Genomic DNA, 17393 nt, shown 5'->3' on the forward strand with positions numbered 1-17393 from the left:
TGTGGAGTCTAAAAAATACAACAAACTAGTGAATATAACAAAAAAGAAGCAGACTCACAGATACAGAGAACAAACCAGTGGTTATCAGTGGTGGGGGGGTGCAAATTATTGGGCGTAAGATAGGCTCAAGGATGTATTGTACAATATGGGAAATATAGCTAACATTTTGTAATCAATCTAAATGTAAAGTAACCTTTAAAATTTGTATAAAAAATCTGAAAATTTTTTAATTTTAAAAATAAAATAGAACAAAATAAAATTTAAAAGAATAAAAAATCAGAGACAAAAATTTTAATTAAAAAAATGTTGATGAAAACAAAAACAAAAAACAGTTGCCTTCCTCCAAATATATGTTAGAGCAAATGGAAAACACACACATATATGTATAAGAATATTAATAATTATGTCCAGATTTAATATTCTCTGAGTACTAGACAGGGTGCATAGAAAAGCCACCATAGCCCACTAGAAGCATCAGAAAGAACTGCTTACACTACATGAAAAAAAAATGTGTTTTTGTGAAACTAAAAATATTTTTTTATCTTTAAAAACAAGGTAAAGCTAAAATTTAGTTTCACATATGCACCAGTCCAAAGAGAAATGAGTAGAAATAAGGACAATGAGGTTTTCAAACATGAAATTTATTCAATTTAAAGAACTGTCCTTTAGTCTGAAATCACATCCTTACTGTTTTGGATTAAAACTTATTTCTTCTCATGATGGGAGTAAATAGGAGAGCAGGACAAGCTCTGTTTGACCAAATAGAGTTGGGACTGTATGTCAGCCCCTCCTCAGTGTTTTTGTTTATGTGTTTTCACTGCTGTGCAAAATCCAGAAGTTCAAGGGCACTGTTCTCAAATGTCCAGGTGGGCTATTTGTGTGCTCTTAGATTACAAGATACCAATTTAGCAATATACACTCAGAGCTTTCTTTTTTATTATTATTAAACTTTTTTTTTTTTTTTTGGCCACGCTGCGCTGCATATGGGATCTTAGTTCCCCAGCCAGGGCCCTCAGCAGTGAGAGCTTGGAGTCCTAACCACTGGCCTGTCAGGGAATTCCCTACACTCAGAGCTTTAAAGTGTTCCTCTTCTCATTCATCTCATGTCAATACATCTAAGAATTTCTCACCCAAGTGAATAATCAGAGATACCCTGAAGGAGGCTTGTCGTAAAAATTTTTCTTTGTGACATTATTTATAATAGTGAAATTCTGTAAACAATTTAAATGTAGGAGAATAAATCTTCATGGTTGCATGAAGAAACGCTACATGGCCATCCAAAGCCATGTCTTCAGAGAATATTTGGCAGTAAAAAAAGGATGACCACACTCTGACGTTTAATCAGAAAAGCAGGGTACAGATCTATAAACAGCATCATGTCAGTTCTTCGAACAACAAAGTGTGTGTGCATGCACTCACACATAAACAGTAAACAATAGAAAGAAATATGCCAAGAATGTTAACAATGGTGATCTCTGAGCAGTGGGATTATCACTGATTCTTATTTAATTCTTTATATTTTTCTGCATTCTAAAATTGTTCTATAGGGCTCCCCTGGTGGTGCAGTGGTTAAGAATCCACCTGCCAATGCAGGGGACACGGGTTCGAGCCCTGGTCTGGAAAGATCCCACATGCCGCGGAGCAACTAAGCCCGTGCGCCACAACTACTGAGCCTGTGCTCTAGAGCCCGCGAGCCACAACTACTGAGCCCGCGTGCCACAACTACTGAAGCCCATGTGCCTAGAGCCATGCTCTGCAACAAGAAAAGCCACTGCAACGAGAAGCCCACACACCACAACGAAGAGTAGCCCTGCTCGCCACAACTAGAGAAAGCCCGCGTGCAGCAACAAAGACCCAACTCAGCCAAAAATAAATAAAAATAAAAATAAATAAATTTATTTAAAAATAATAAAATAAAATAGTTCTATAATGAACATGCATCATTTTTATAATCACAAGAAAGATTTTTAAAAAGCTGAATCATATTTCTTTAGCTTCCCATAGCAAATGTCTTCACTGAGTAATATTTAACATTCTGCCCTCTCCTTTTTTTGTTGTTGGCATGGTATAGTTTCTCCTTTGTTCTTTAAATTATCCCTTTACAATAGCCAAGACATGGAAGCAACCTAAATGTCCATCGACAGATGAATGGATAAAGAAGATGTGGTATACACACACACACACACACACACACACACACACATATATATATATATATAATGGAATACTACACAGACATAAAAAAGCATAAGATAATGCCATTTGCAGCAACATGGGTGTACCTAGAGATTGCCATACTAAGTGAAGTGAGTCAGAAAGAGAAAGACAAATACCATATAATATCACTTATATGTGGAATCTAAAATATGACACAAGTGAACTTATTTACAAAACAGAAACAGACTCACAGACATAGATAAAAAACTTATGGTTACCAAAGGGGAAAACGGGTGAGGGAAGGATAAATTAGGAGTTTGGGATTAGCAGATATAAAGTACTATAAATAAAATACATAAACAACAAAGTCCTACTGTATAGCACAGGGAACTATATTCAATATCCTGTAATAAACCAAAATGGAAAAGTATATATATATATATATATATATATATATAACTAAATCACTTTGATGTACACCAGAAAGTAACACAGCATTGTAAATCAACTATACTTCAATTGAAAAAAAAAGAAGATAAAACATCCTTTAAAAGCATTCTCCTTCATGAAGTTCAATATATCCTTCCTGAATATCTCTAAATTTGCATCCAGGAAAAACACTTCCCCCTTTTCCTGAGTGATAAAAAGCTGTGCATCCTTCCATTAGGCAAGGGCAGCTATGCATCACTCAGGGTTCCACTTCTGCGTAGGAGATAAAAGAGAGCTCAGAACCAAATGCACTGCTAAATCATAGTAAGCCATCCTTTCCTTAACTTTCTGGTATAATCCATGTGCTTTGTAAGGGCAGGGGCTGAATTGTGTTTTTCCCTGTATTTTCTGCATGCTTTGCACTGTACCTAGTAATAATAGTAACATTTATTGAGTGCCTACTACATGATAGTGTGCTAAGCATTCTACATGCATTATTCCTTTTAGCCTTCATAACAACCCTACTGGGTGTGGACTACCATAATCTCCACCAGTACAATATATGTCTATGTATTTTATGGATATGAATGAATGGGTGTGGCAAATACTTCCATATCTTCTTTTATATTATATTTAGGTTATCACATAAACATCTTTTAAAAAATGAAAATTCATATCCTTTGGAGAACAGGCCAGGGAGGTCATAATATACATAGATGTGTTTTATTGGCCCAGAATGCTTTCTCCTTTCTTCATCTTACTGCCCTTTGCTCTTTCAGGAACCATGCCTCCTGGACTCTCAAGCTGTATGGTTTGTGCAGGGCTGGACACACACACACACACACACACACACACACACGCATACATACAATGTGTGTGCACACACTTGTGTATACATACGCACATATACACACCCCTCTGGGAAGGTCACATGCCCCAGGCCTGACCAATCAACATTTTCCTGATGAAATCAGTTGAGTCCCTGTATTCAGGGCCCAGAATAATCTGAACCCAGTTCTAATCCCAGACTTTTCTGTCATAGAAGTCAATATATTTTCTTTTATATTTAAGTCAGTTTGCATTGAGTTTTCAGTCATTTTCAACCAAAGAACCCTAACTAATAGAGAAAATAAGTTTTTTTTTAAAGTGAATATAGGACTTCCACTCAGGGCAGTATGAAAGATTTAAAATATCTGGGAACGCCTCTTGGTAAAAGACACCCAAAAAATTCTTGATAAAATACTTTAGAAAAATCTTTTAAATGCATGGATCAGCTTACAAAAAAGTAAAAGAAGTCCTCGGAGTACAGGAACAACAAGGAAATCTATGAACCTGGATATTAGAGGTATCAGACAGAGCATAAAATAAGTATGCTTACTATGCTTAAATAAATAAAAGAGGACCTCAAATGAATGACAAAGAAACAAGAATGACAGGCAAATTTAACTCAGTATAGACATCTCACAGCAATGGAGCAAGCCAGGGGACAGTGGAATACTATCTTCAAATGCCAAACTATCAACCTGGAATTATATACCCAACCAAACTATTTTTTGAGAACAAGAGCAAAATAAAAACATTTTCGGATAAATAAAACTGAGTGTTTACAACAATAACCTTGTCTACAGCAAGAAATACATGATATATTTCAGGAAGAAGAAAAGAATCCCAGAAAGATATCTGAGATCCAAAGATGACCATTCAGGAAAGAATGATGGGAAGAGAAAATGGTAAACGTGTGGATAAATGTAAACAAGTACTGCATTTTAAAAAATGTCTAATGTGTTGGTTTAAAAAGCAAGACAGAATTAAAATAGTGGAGTAAAATGACATACAAATTGGGAAAGAAGGTGATCAATGTTAAAGCATTCTAGGATCCATAGTTATTGATTAACTTTAGACTTTTTTCAGTTAAATATATACTTTCAAATTATACCACTAAAGATTGGAGATAGATAACTGCCAAATTAATAGAGAGAGAAAAATGGAACCAGAAGGTTCTATCAATTCAAAAAGCAGTATGGAAAAAAGGGGAAAAAACATAGAAAAAGCATAACAAATAGAAAGCATAAGTAAGATGGCATAATCAAACACTAAAGTATCAGTAAGCACAGTAAGTATAAATGGACATAACTATCTAGTTAAAGACAAAGACTGTCAGTCTGGATTTTTTTTTTTAATGACAACACAAAATCCAGCAACATGCTAATTAGAGACATGCCTAAGGTCACAGAAGAAGTGAAAGTAAAAGGATGGGAGAAGGTATCATGACAACTCTAATCAAAAGGAACATGTTCTGTAGACTTAAAGTACTGATTCAAAGAAAGGACGCCACTCTGACAACCACAAGATGGGTCTAGTAAAAACTAATAAAATAGCCTCAGTTTACAACCTTGTTGGGGAAGCAAAGAAACATCAGTCTAATCTCCACACCATGTGTGATGTTTCTCCAAAGGTAATGTTAAGAGAACAGACAAGCAGGCTACCTCTCTGCAAAAAGAGAAATCTTAACCAACTCCCTCCTGCCAACCCCAGCAAGACACAAACACTTTCTTTTGCTGAATTACCTATTTAGAGCTATTTTGAGACTCTTTGCCATCCTAGCACCCAAGTCCTAGTCCTTAAACTCGGATACACACTCTGCAACTATAGCACTAATACGGCTAAAACCAGAGCAAGCGTTCAGGAAATGCAAACACCTGTGTGTATTATTTACACACTTTTCTAACCAGCGGTTCACAACTCCTTGGCAGTGGCAGAGAACAGCTGATGGTCACATGCGTGGTATCCCCGTGGCATCCCCATACATGTGCGGTGGAAATGCACAGCCCCAAGGGCGCTGTCACTCCACCTTTCTCTCCTGTTAAAGAGGTCAGAATGCAAATGAGAATAACAGTATAGGATTATCTCAAGGCTTCCCTTATCTATGAAAACTAAAACTTCCTGTAAGTATTGGTACATGATTAGCCACCATCCACTTGTGACACACCTTGTAACTGACTGTGATGTCACCACTAGTTTCATCTGCATTTGACCTGTTATCAATCCCCACTTTGTCTAATTCTGGTATTCTCCCACACCTTCAAAAGCACCCACCCTTAATCTTCGGAGTGAGAAATCCACAGGCTCTAAGCCAGTAGCTTTCAACACTAGTTGCACATCAGCCTCAGCCTAGGCCCTACCCACCAAAACTCTATTTAATTATTCTGGGGAAGATCCCTCACATAATTTTTCAAAGTTCCCCAAGGCCACAAACCCAGCTATCTGGCTCCCCACTTTGGCCTGCTGCCATCTCACAGTGAAAGTTCCCTCTCCTTGCTAGGCTCAAATGAGACGGTATTTGTGAAAGAGTTTTGCAAACCCTATACTTACTATACTACCATGCAAGAATTCCTTGTCATCCTCCTCCTCCTCCTCCTTTCCCTCCTCGATTCAGTGCCGTAACTAATAGAAAAAAAGCGATGCACTAATCTACTGGCATGTGAATTATTAGCCTCACAGAAGGGCCAGGGTCTACACCAAGTCTTGAGGAATTAGAGCCAATACTTCGAAGTGTCTATTAGCTACCAAGGCTTGCAGATGCCAGAAGAACCAAGCCAAACAGTCCCTTGCCTATGATAACACATTTATCCCCTGTAGTGCAAAGTCTTTGGTTAAAAACATGTGTGGGCCTTTGTACATACTCATGTCTGAATATGTTCTCACCCACTTACCCGTGTGTATCTTTTTCAGAATCTATTTCTATACCTGGAAAAGTCTAGAAGGATACACAGCAAAATGTTAATAGTGGTTCTTCCCAGGATGGTAGGTTTGTGGATGATTTTTCTTTCTTTCTTTCTTTTTTTTGCTTCTCTGTATATGCAAACTTTTCTAGAGTGAACATGTATTGCTCTTATAATTAAAATTAATAGATAAATAATTGCCTCCATCTCAAAAGGGAGGAGGGAATGAAAGATTTGGGTTCTAGATCAGCTCTGCCCCAGATCTGTGTGTTACCTTGGGGGCATGGCTTTTCCTCTCTGGTTAGACTGGATGCTCCCTCAGGACCTTCCCTCCTATGACATTCAAGGATCCTAACCACACCTTTGCTTATTAATTAGTTCCAACCCTCCCCCTCACCCAGGACCCCGACTGTGAACTCAATCTGCCATTCTGGTTTCTCAGGCTAAATCTCAAGACCTTATTAGGTCCTCACGCCCTTATGAACTATAATAAAAGTGAGTCTTCGTGAAAGGCCTGGACGCTACTGGCTACATCTAAGTTATACCTCAAGGCCAGGCTGGGCTGAGACCGACACAGATGGAGCTCACCTTTCTCTCTAGACAAGAATGACCCAACAGGCCTTGCTGTAGGAATTAAAGGCAGGAGGCATTCACACTCCTTATCACGCTGGGTTTGGATTAACTTCCCAGGGTCATTGCAATAGCAGGATCTATAAGCAAATCCTGATAGGACACAGGGCAGCTGTGTCACCATGGAGATGGGCCACCATAAGCCCCACAGGTCATCCACAATGTTTCAAAGAGACTTCACAACCTGGGACAACAGAGGAAGTTGGAACCCGGAAAAGAAAAACTTTATGACCAATCCCTGGATGACTCTTAAAAGCAACCTCCTGAGTGTATTGTTGGCAACAGGGAAGGCAGGAAAAACTAATAAGAACTGAGTACACAGTGTGTTCCCAGGTGTTAGGTGTTTTATTAACTCCTAGGTTGTGTTATTTCTACTCATCCCCTATTTTGCCGATAGGGAAATTGAGGCTGAGAGGCTAGATTAATTGCCCAACATCACAGAGCTGATGAGCAAAAGAGCCACGATTTTATTTCACATGAGCTGGGTCTGAACCCTGAGTCTGACCTGAAAGGTTCCCCTAGACCTTGCCTCAGTGAGCACCCTTGGCGTTTCAAGGAGATAAACATATATTCAGCCATTTGGCTGAAGAGGAAGAACTACCACCAACCCCAACAAACAAAGCTCGACTCAAAAAGATAAACAGTGAAAATGCCTAAGGTAAAAGCATAGGCTAGGCATGAGCAGATCCTGAAAAACAGCAGAGACAGTGAGGTGCAAATCCATTCAAACTTTGCCAGTGAGGGCAGAGGTGGGGCCTCCTCCTGCAGACATTCATGCTCTCTCTGACCAAGGATGCACAGAGCAGTTGCCTAAAATCCTGAAATCAGCACAGTATCATGGGGGCCAAGAGGGTCACAGTCCCCCAAGGCCAGTTCCACCACTTTCCAGCTGTGGGGCCTTGGGTGAGTCACCTGACCTCTCTGGGCCAATTTCCACACCTGTAAAACAGGAGGGACAAGGGGCAGGGAGGAGTGGCAGATGCCTGGTACATACAGGAGGCTGCCCACTTGGCTCCAGAACCCCCTCTCTGAGCCCTCTTTCCCTCAAAGTCTTTAAGGAGGGGGCTCCAGCAGGGACCTGGAAGATCCCTACCGAAAGAGGAAAGGCCAGGAGGGCCATCCTCCACCTGCCAGCTTGTTCCCTTCTTACCTAAGCAGTGGGTACAACCCCTCCAGACAGCAGCTCCAACAGGAATTAGGCCTGTGACCACACAGGTTCCAGGACTGTGTCACCCACAGGAGTGAGCTCTGCTGGACCACAGCCAGAAGGAGCCCTTCCCAGCAGCCGCTCCTTCCTGACTTCCTCCACTTCAAGGTCAGGAATCCAACTCCCAGAGAGAGGGCAAGGAGGCTTGCAGCTTCCGACTTGCCCTTCCAGGCACCTTTCATCTCACCCGCCCGGCGGGCCCTCCCCTCCTGGTTGATTCATGGGCCCTGGTGCACACAGGTGCACACAAATAAGTGAATGAAGCCTGTCTCGAACCCCACAGGTCCTTAGCTTCGCCAAAGCAGGACGTTACAGGCGTAATTGGACTGGGGGTGCCTTTGGACCCAGGAAGGGCACCCAAAGGGTCTCATGTGAAACCTGCCTGCAGATTTGTCAATTTCTGAGATTTTTCTATTTTCATTTTTTAAATCTTTCTCCCCCATCCCGCAGTATGAACACTTTCACTGCCCACTTCCGAGTGACTCAATAAGACGCGAAAGCCCCAGGTCTTTCGAGACCCCGGTTCCACCTTGCCACTTCACAGCTGCAGAAAATGAGGCCCGGGGACTCCGAGGGCGGTGCTTCTCCCGCCACCTGGGGACTCACAGAGGGTTCCAGCGCTCGGGCAGGCGGCGGTGCAGCGAGATGCGGTCGCTGAGGTAGATGTTGATCTGATGCAGCCGCACGCTCTCCTCCTGCAGCCGCAGCTCTTCGCCCTGCAGCTGCAGCCGCACTGCCTCGCCTCGCGCGCCCAGAGCGTCCTCCCGCACCGGCGGCCGCGCCAGAACCGGGTCTCGCCGCCCGGAGCGCGGGGTGCGTGGGAGTCCCGGCTCGGCCATCCCGGTCCCGCGCCGCGCCCGCAGCACCGAGCCCAGCCCTGACAGCGCCAGCAACGCCAGCAGTGCCAGCAGCGCCTCCCGGCCGCGCCGCAGCCCTCGCGGGCAGCACCTCCACGCCGCGCGCCCCCACATACGCCCACCAGCTGTGCCCAGCGCCCGGCGCGCCCCGAGGCGGTGGCGCAGCCCGCGACCCGGATCCCGGAACCGGCGCGCCGCCCCGCCCCCGGCCCGCCCCACCTGCGCCCCGCCCCCTTCCCGCCCCGCCTGCCCGCCGAAGGGGCGAACTGTTACAGGGTCCCCACGAGGGCTCGCTGAGACGTGCACCTTCTTGGTGCGCTGTGTGCTTTATTAAAAAGGTAACGGCCGTAAAACCCTCAGCTCAGCGCCTGGCAAGTCGTAAGCGCTCCGTAAATGTTGGCCGAACGCGCTGTGCAGGGCGCTATGAATTTCACTGCCATTATCTCATCTGACCCCTACACAGTCCAATAAGAGAGGTACATTTTACAGATGAGGAGACTGGGGCACAGTGAGGCTAATTTACACCGGGCTATCTCATGGAGGCCTGCAGGCATACCGACCTAAGACATACTGCTCGGATCCCTTGAATAACAAACCCTCCCCTGGCTCCCTATTAGTCGGTAATCTGTTTCTTATTCCTCACTTTACAGACGCCTCCAAGAAACTTATCAAAGAAATGAACTATCCTCTCAGAAAAACACACGCAAACACACCCATGATTGCACACACCCCAGGCCATCCCTTCACGTTAAGTAGCCCGGGTCTTGGCTAGAGGTTTCCTTTGGGAGGATTGGGAGAATGAGGAAGCCACAGGGGTGCCGGAAATATTTAATAGGGTCCAGACTAGAGTGAGGCATGAGGCTCTCTCCAAGGCGGAAAATTGAAGTGTGGGCCAAATAAGCCTCAGTAATCAAAATAAACAATATTTTTCAAAATCAAAATGAATGCAAAAAATCCATGACAACAAAATACCAAAATTTTAAAGGCAGAATCTGACCCTGTGCTTGCACAGCTCACTTCACTCACCTCACCCTAATCCCAGACCTGACTCTATATCTTGATTTTAGTGAGGATTACATGGATAAATACATATGTAAAAATTCATCAAGTTCTTCTTTAAAACCCATGCACTTGACTTATGAAAGTTATATCTCAATTTTTAAAAAGCAAAAAAGAAAGAAATAAAAGAACAAAGAATAAAAAAAGGAGAACCCCTAGCCTCCAGGACAAGTGCTGAAGTCCTCAGCTTGACAGGAGAGACCCCCAGAATGTGACTCCAAATTCTGTAATGCCTATCCCCAGCCACTGGGGGATAGGGGAGGCACGGTTTCACTCCAGGCCTTTGCATAGGCTGTTCTCTCTGCTGGAAATGCCCTTCCCCACCTAGCAAACTCCTACCCATCCTTCAAGGCCCTGCCAAAAGCCACCTCCTCCATGAAGCCTTCAGCAATTCCATCGTTTTTTAGGTAAATGTATTTAAAGATCACATCATCCTTTTGTGTATTAGTCAGGGTTCCACAAGAGAAACAAAAGCAGGAAGAGATATATTAAGAGATTTACTGCAAGAAATTGGCTTATACAATTGCGGAGACTGGTTAAGCAAGTCCAAAATCTATAGGGCAGGTCATCAGGAAGGACAGGCTGAAACTCTCTGACACAAGCAGAAGCTGCAATCCACAGGCAGAATTTCTTATTTTCTAGGGCAATCTCAGTTCCGCTCTTTAGGACTTTAACTGATTAAATCAGGCCCACCTAAACAATCTTCCTTAAAGTCAGCTGATTGTAAATGTCAACCATATCTACAAAATACCTTCACGGCAACATCTACATTAGTGTTTGATTGAATAACTGAGGATTAAAGCCTAGCCAAGCTGACATATCAAACTGACCATGTCTATTAGTTTCCGAGAATTGCCATAACAAAGTACCATAAACTAGGTGGCTAAAAACAACAGAAATTTATTCTCTCACAGTTCCGGAGGCAATAAGTCTTATTAGCAGAGCCACATTCTCCCTGGAGGCTCCAGGGGAGAATCTGTTCCATACCTTTCTCTTAGTTACTGGTGTCACCAGCAATCCTTGACATTCCTTGACTTGTAGATGCATCACTCCAATCTCTGCCTCCATGGTCATATGACATTCTTCTAGTGCGTTTGTCTCTGTGTCCCTTCTACTCTTCTTCTAAGGGCGCTGGTCATTGGATTTGGGCCACTCTAATGATCTCATCTTAACTTGATTACATCAACAAAGACCCTATTTCCAAATAAGGTAACATTCATAGGTATCAAGGATGAGAACTTCAAAGATCTTTTGGGGGGACACAATTCAATCCATATCACCATCATATTTTGTTACAGCCCTTGCTACATTAGGCTGTGTTTAATTCATACCCTGGCCTTGTAAAAAAAAAAAAAGAATGTAAAGGACTAAGAGTATGGGCTGTGGTCACTTTATGATCCCAAAAGTTGGTTCAGTGTCAGACACAGTAAGTGCTCAATTCATGGCTGGCTTTGTGTCTCACACTCACTTACGTAGGCATCTGTGTGAACTCAGTGGGGAGGTACCTGATGGAGGGCACAGCCTGGTTAAGTGCAGAGAAGTTACTCCCAAAAGGTAACAAACATGAATTCTTTAGGTCTTCTTGCTGGAAGGGCCTCAGCAACTCAGTCTGGATGTTTTCAAAATCTGCTCCTAGAAATCCCAAGGGAAAACCATCCAGGAAAGTAAAAAGGAGGCTGACTGGACAGGGCTCCAGTTATTCTCCCTGAAACCAGAGCATTGACACATTTATTTGCTTAATCCTTCGAGCTTCCTTATTAGATTGTCTCAGCCTCGTCTCTGATTACCAGAGGACTTGGTAACCAGGCCAAAGGAAGTATGTTGTCCAGGCCCACAGCTGATCAGTAGCAGAACAGGAAATAGAACAGAATAAAAAGGTATGGTACAAACTGCTAGATATCTGCCAATATCCAATCTTCTCTTTTTCCTTCTCTAGAATCCTTTTTTAAAAAATGTGTTTGTTTCTCTGGACCCATTGTCTTCCAAAATAAAGACTATATTTCCCAGCCCTCCTTGCAACTAGGCATGGCCAAGTGACTAAGTGTGCCACCAATGGGCTATAAGTGGTGGTGTCAAATGGGGCTTCTGAGTAATGTCCTTAAAGGAAACTTCCTTACCTTTCCTTGTTGCTGGCTGGATTGTGGCTATGAAGACTGGAGCTCAAGCAACCACCTTGGGTCATGCACTGAGAACGGTGAAACACCATGGCAGAAGGAGTCCAGTTCCCTAACATTGTGGACACTGAACCAGTCCTGCTGGCCTCCTTCCAGGCTTTGTTTATGTGAGAGAGAAATAAACTTCTATCTCATTGAAGCCACTGTTTCTATGGGTTTTCTGTCTTAGGCAGCCAAGTCTAATCCTCACTGATACAGATGATTAATTGCAAGAGAATTCTCCCCAAATCTGACTCTGATGGTACGGTGATTTTAAAACCAGGCTGCAAATTCTTTGATACTCCCTTCCCTTGAAACAAGGTAGACTTCTAACTGCTTCAACCAACAGAATATGGTAGAAGTGAAGTTCTGTGACTCCTAAGGCTAGGTATAAAAGGCCATGAAGCTTCCACCTTGTTCACGGGACCACTGTTCTTGGAGCCTTGAGCTGCCAGGAAAGAAATCTGACGATCCTGATGCCATCATGCCAGAGAAGCCACAGGCAGACATACAGTCAACAGGGTCAGCTGAGCCCAACCTTCAGCCACCCTAGACAGCCCAGGCATCAGACAGGTGAGTGAAGAAGCCATCTTAGAAGTGGCTCCTCCCCAGTCATTCAAGTCATCTCAGCTATGGCCCCAGACATCACAGAACAGAGAGGTGCTATCTTCAAATCCCTGACCCACAGAACCCACGAACATAATAAGATGATTGTTGTTTTACACCATGACGTTTTGGGATGGTTTGTAACACAGCAGTAGATAACTGGAACAAATGGATGATTTTAATCAACATATTTCAAGAGGAAATATTATTGAGCATCTAAACACGTGCCAGGTACTGTGCTACAGACTAGGCAAACTACAATGAGCAAGTGTCGATGATAAACAAAGCTGGACACTAGTTAAATGGGAAAGACAGATTTGAATCAGTAACATACCATTTCAATAGGGAAGGAGGTCCAGTATGAACTGATTCAACTTTGATTTGCACAGGGGTAACTGGGAGTTTTAAGTAGAGTTGAGGAAATGAAAAATTACAAAGGATTGGTCAGCATAAATGCTGATTAGCCCAGACATGTCTGTTGGCTTGCAGTCATCGAAGTCAGGATTCTATCCTCCCACTGAGACTGGCAGACAGAGGCCCTATCCTTCCTGACGATCGCATTTTAAAGGAATGACTGGGATTTCCCTGGCGGTGCAGTGGTTAAGAATCCACCTACCAATGCAGGGGGGACGCGGGTTCGAGCCCTGGTGCGGGAAGATCCCACATGCCGCAGAGCAGCTAAGCCCGTGTGCCACGACTAATGAGCCTGTGCTCTAGAGCCCGCGAGCCACAACTACTGAAGCCCGCGCGCCTAGAGCCCATGCGCCACAACAAGAGAAGCCACCTCAATGAGAAGCCCGCGCACCGCAACGAAGAGTAGCCCCCGCTCGCCGCAACTAAAGAAAGCCCGCGCACAGCAACGAAAATCCAATGCAGCCAAAAATAGATAAATAAATAAATAAATTTAAATAAATAAATAGAGGAATGACTTTCAGGTCCTTGAGAAAGATACTCCTGAATTGTAGGAGATACATACACATCTCAAAGGGACAGAGAAAGGATTCACAATTGTAAGCCCTTTTTAGTAAATGTTCTTAAAAAGGGTGGTCAGGGGCCTCTGGTTAGGTGTTGGACAGAGCAAACAGCAAATTCTTTGGGTAGTCTTCAGCTTTCTCAGGCAGGCACTTAAGGGGTGCTAGCATCACAGTCTTGGAAACTATGTTAGTGTTTAAGTCTTTTAATGTGAGGGGAGGTGGGTGGATGAAATCATTTGTGTTGAGAGTCTGTAGTTTTTACAGGCCAAGGTTGAGCCCTAGTCAAGATGAAAGCTCAGAGGAACCTGTCTAGAGTTTGGTCAAGGAGAGAATCTTTGTCACAAGACAGATACTTTTGGCATCATGGTGCTGAGAGTGTAATGGAATGGACAGATAATAAAAAGATAACTTATTAGAGTTGTGATAAGTATTTTAAAGAAGAATTGCAGGGTTCTAAAAGGACTTATACTAGTAGAACCTGGTTTAGTTTAGGGGTTTAAGAAGGTTTCTCTGAAGAAGTTATGTTTACACGGATACCTGGATGTTAAAGTGAGATCAGTGATTTGAAATCATATTTTAGGTTAATCTGGAACTCCCTCTGCTGCTGCCCAGCTCAGGGAAATGAATAGTTTTGTATCTCCTGTAGAAAGATAATGTGTAAACTGGGAAGCTAGTCCAAAGCTTTTTATCAAATATTCTCTATTTTCAAAGGGACCACAGCCCAAAAGTTAAGAAGCATAAGTCTGGTCTGATTCTCTCATTTTACAGATGGGGAGCCTGAGACACAGAGTGGGGAGGCAGTCTCAAACAAGTTGGTGGCTCAGGGAGAGTAGGATCTCACTTGCCATCTGCTTCAATTCACAGCCTCTGGTTACTGGCCTCCCTGGAGGATATGGCCCTTCCATGAGCAGCTCCCCCAGGGCTCCAGGAGGGGGATGGGGTTTGGGGTGAACCATGCAAAGCAGCTCCTACCCAGAACTGCTGCTGCTATCAGACTAGTGGGAGGTGACTCCATGCACAAAAGAGAGTCCACTGGTTGGTGCTGGAAGGCAGGTGTGATAGGAAAGGCTTGGAGCTGTGTCTTTTGGCCTCTGTCCAAACACCCAACACATTTAAGATCTGTCAGATTAGAAAACAGACAAGGATTACAACTTGGATCGGCTTACCAAATTGGAATGCTTCCCAACAGAGGCTCAGTTGCAGAGAAAAGAGTGATGGAATTAGGCCTTACAAGACCTGGGTTCAAGTCCCAGCTTGTAATGGATACAAGCTGTCACTTATTGAGCACCTATATGTGCTGTAAACTGCTATTATCTCACTTTACTCCCTGACAATCTTGCAAGGTTTCTTCTCTGAGGAAACTTGGGCTCAGAGAAGTGAGGTGGTTTATCCAAGGTCACACAACATACAAGGGGCAGAACAAGGATCCGAGCCCAGGTCTCCTGACCCCTAGTTCAGGATTTCCCACCACACGCCTCAATGGCAGGCTGCTGTGAGACCAAAGACCAAAGACAGCTTAGCCTCGTGGGTAAGAACACAGCCTTGCAGCCCGCTTGCCTGAGCTCAAACCCCAGCCCCATCACAGATTGCTGTGCAGCCTTAGGCAAGTCACTTAACCTCTTTCAATGCAATGTGCTCATGTATAAAATGGTGGTGATAATAACAGTACCTGAGTAGGGTTTTGGGATGGATTGAGTGATGTAGTCCACACAGACAGCCTCCCTGGACACAAAGCAGGGTGGAAAGAGCTTCTGCAAGGGCAAATGGAAGATGCCTAGTGCTTTGCTACTCAAAGTGTGGTTCTTAGACTAGCAGCATTGGTACCACCTGGGAGCTACTGGAACTACATCAGTTTGTTAACAGAGGTAAAGTAACAAGAGTTACTCTGCTTACCCAGAGTAAGTACTATGTAAATGTTATTAATGATGATAATTTGGCATCCATAGAGGGCAAATCCAGCTGGGACCTTAATTCTTTTCATACCTCTTCCCAAATTGACTAACTTGTCCTCTCCTTGGGTTTCTTGTTAGTTTGAGGAGATAATTTGTTCTTTGACCACACCATCTCACCTGCTGCTCAACCAACAAGTAGATTTCTGTAGAAGGCACTTTTGATTTGTCATATTAGCTCCCTTCACAGGGGATCATTACATCCCTTTTAGAACTTAATAAGTTATACGGTAGTGGTACTTCAAACATTAGTGGGGAAAAGATGGCTGATTCAATTAATGATTGGGGCAACTTGATAAACATTTGGAAAAATAAAGTTAAATGCCAACCTCACACCTTACACCAAAATAAATTCCAAATGATCTAGAAATGTCAAAGTAAAAAAAGAAAAATAAGGACTTCCCTGGTGGCGCACTGGTTAAGAATCCGCCTGCCAATGCAGGAGACACGGGTTCGAGCCCTGGTCTGGGAAGATCCCACATGCCGTGGAGCAACTAAGCCCGTGCGCCACAACTACTGAGCCTGTGCTCTAGACCCCCGCGAGCCACAACTACTGAGTCCATGTGCCACAACTACTGAAGCCCGTGCACTCTAGGGCCTGCAACAAGAGAAGCCACCACAATGAGAAGCCTGCACACCACAACGAAGAGTAGCCCCCCTCGCCGCAACTAGAGAAAGCCCGTGCGCAGCAACAAAGACCCAATGCAGCCAAAAATAAATAAATAAATTTATTTAAAAAAAAAGAAAAATAAGAAAATCCAATGATGAAAGTACTGGATAAAAAAACCCAGAGACCATTATGGAAAAGATTTATAAATTTGACTACATAAAAATTTTTAAATTCTGTAAAGCCCCAAATAATATAAACTCAGAAGACAAATCAGAAAGACATATTTGCAGATGACATTTACCCAGTATGTGAATCAACAGGGAAATAAAAAGAACAAACAGAAATAAAAATGACCAAAGGATTTGAAGACAGCTCCCACAAAAAAGAGATCTAAAATGGTCTATAAATGTATTGAAATATGATCAACTTCTCTACTTAAAAAGCATGCAAACTAAACTTACTCCAAAATATTTTTTTCACCTATCAGATTGGCAAAGATTAAAAAGGTTATTAATTCCAGTGTTGTCAAGGATGTGAATAAACACGCACTCTTATCCAGTCAGTAGGAATGCAAACTGGTACAACCTTTTGGAAAGCAATTAGGCAACATTTGTTTGAAATGTTAATGTTCGTATCCTTTTGATTCTGCAATTTCACATCTAGGAATTTATCTAACAGAAATAGATTCATAAGTGCTCAAGAGATAAGCTTATAGGAAGCTTATCGCAGTATTGCAGGGGTCCCCAACCCCCTGGCCGTGGACCGGTACGGGTCCTCAGCCTGTTAGGAACCAGGCCTCACAGCAGGAGGTGAGCAGCAGGCAGCAAGCAAAGCAAACGAAGCTTCATCTGCCCATTGCTCCCCATCACTCGCATTACTGGCTGAACCATCCTCCTCACACCCCCCCACCCCAGTCTGTGGAAAAACTGTCTTCCACAAAACCAGTCCCTGGTGCCAAAAAGGTCGGGGCCCGCTGCAGTATTGTACATAAAAGCAAAAAGTTGGAAACAACCCAGATATCCATTAATAGTAGATTATAA

General features: G+C 43.3%; 1 protein-coding gene across 1 annotated transcript in view; it reads right to left on the reverse strand.

Moving 5' to 3' along the window:
- GALNT12 (polypeptide N-acetylgalactosaminyltransferase 12) overlaps nt 1-9178 on the reverse strand; it is a 38863-nt gene extending 29685 nt beyond the window's left edge. Inside the window, exon 1 of the mRNA XM_061200201.1 lies at nt 8752-9178. Coding sequence (XP_061056184.1) covers nt 8752-9116 — 365 coding nt within the window. The 5' untranslated portion in view covers nt 9117-9178. The remainder of the gene's footprint in view (nt 1-8751) is intronic.
- Nucleotides 9179-17393: the final 8215 nt, after the last annotated feature.

Source organism: Eubalaena glacialis, chromosome 9 (genome assembly GCF_028564815.1).
Source record: "Eubalaena glacialis isolate mEubGla1 chromosome 9, mEubGla1.1.hap2.+ XY, whole genome shotgun sequence".
NCBI lineage: Eukaryota > Metazoa > Chordata > Mammalia > Artiodactyla > Balaenidae > Eubalaena > Eubalaena glacialis.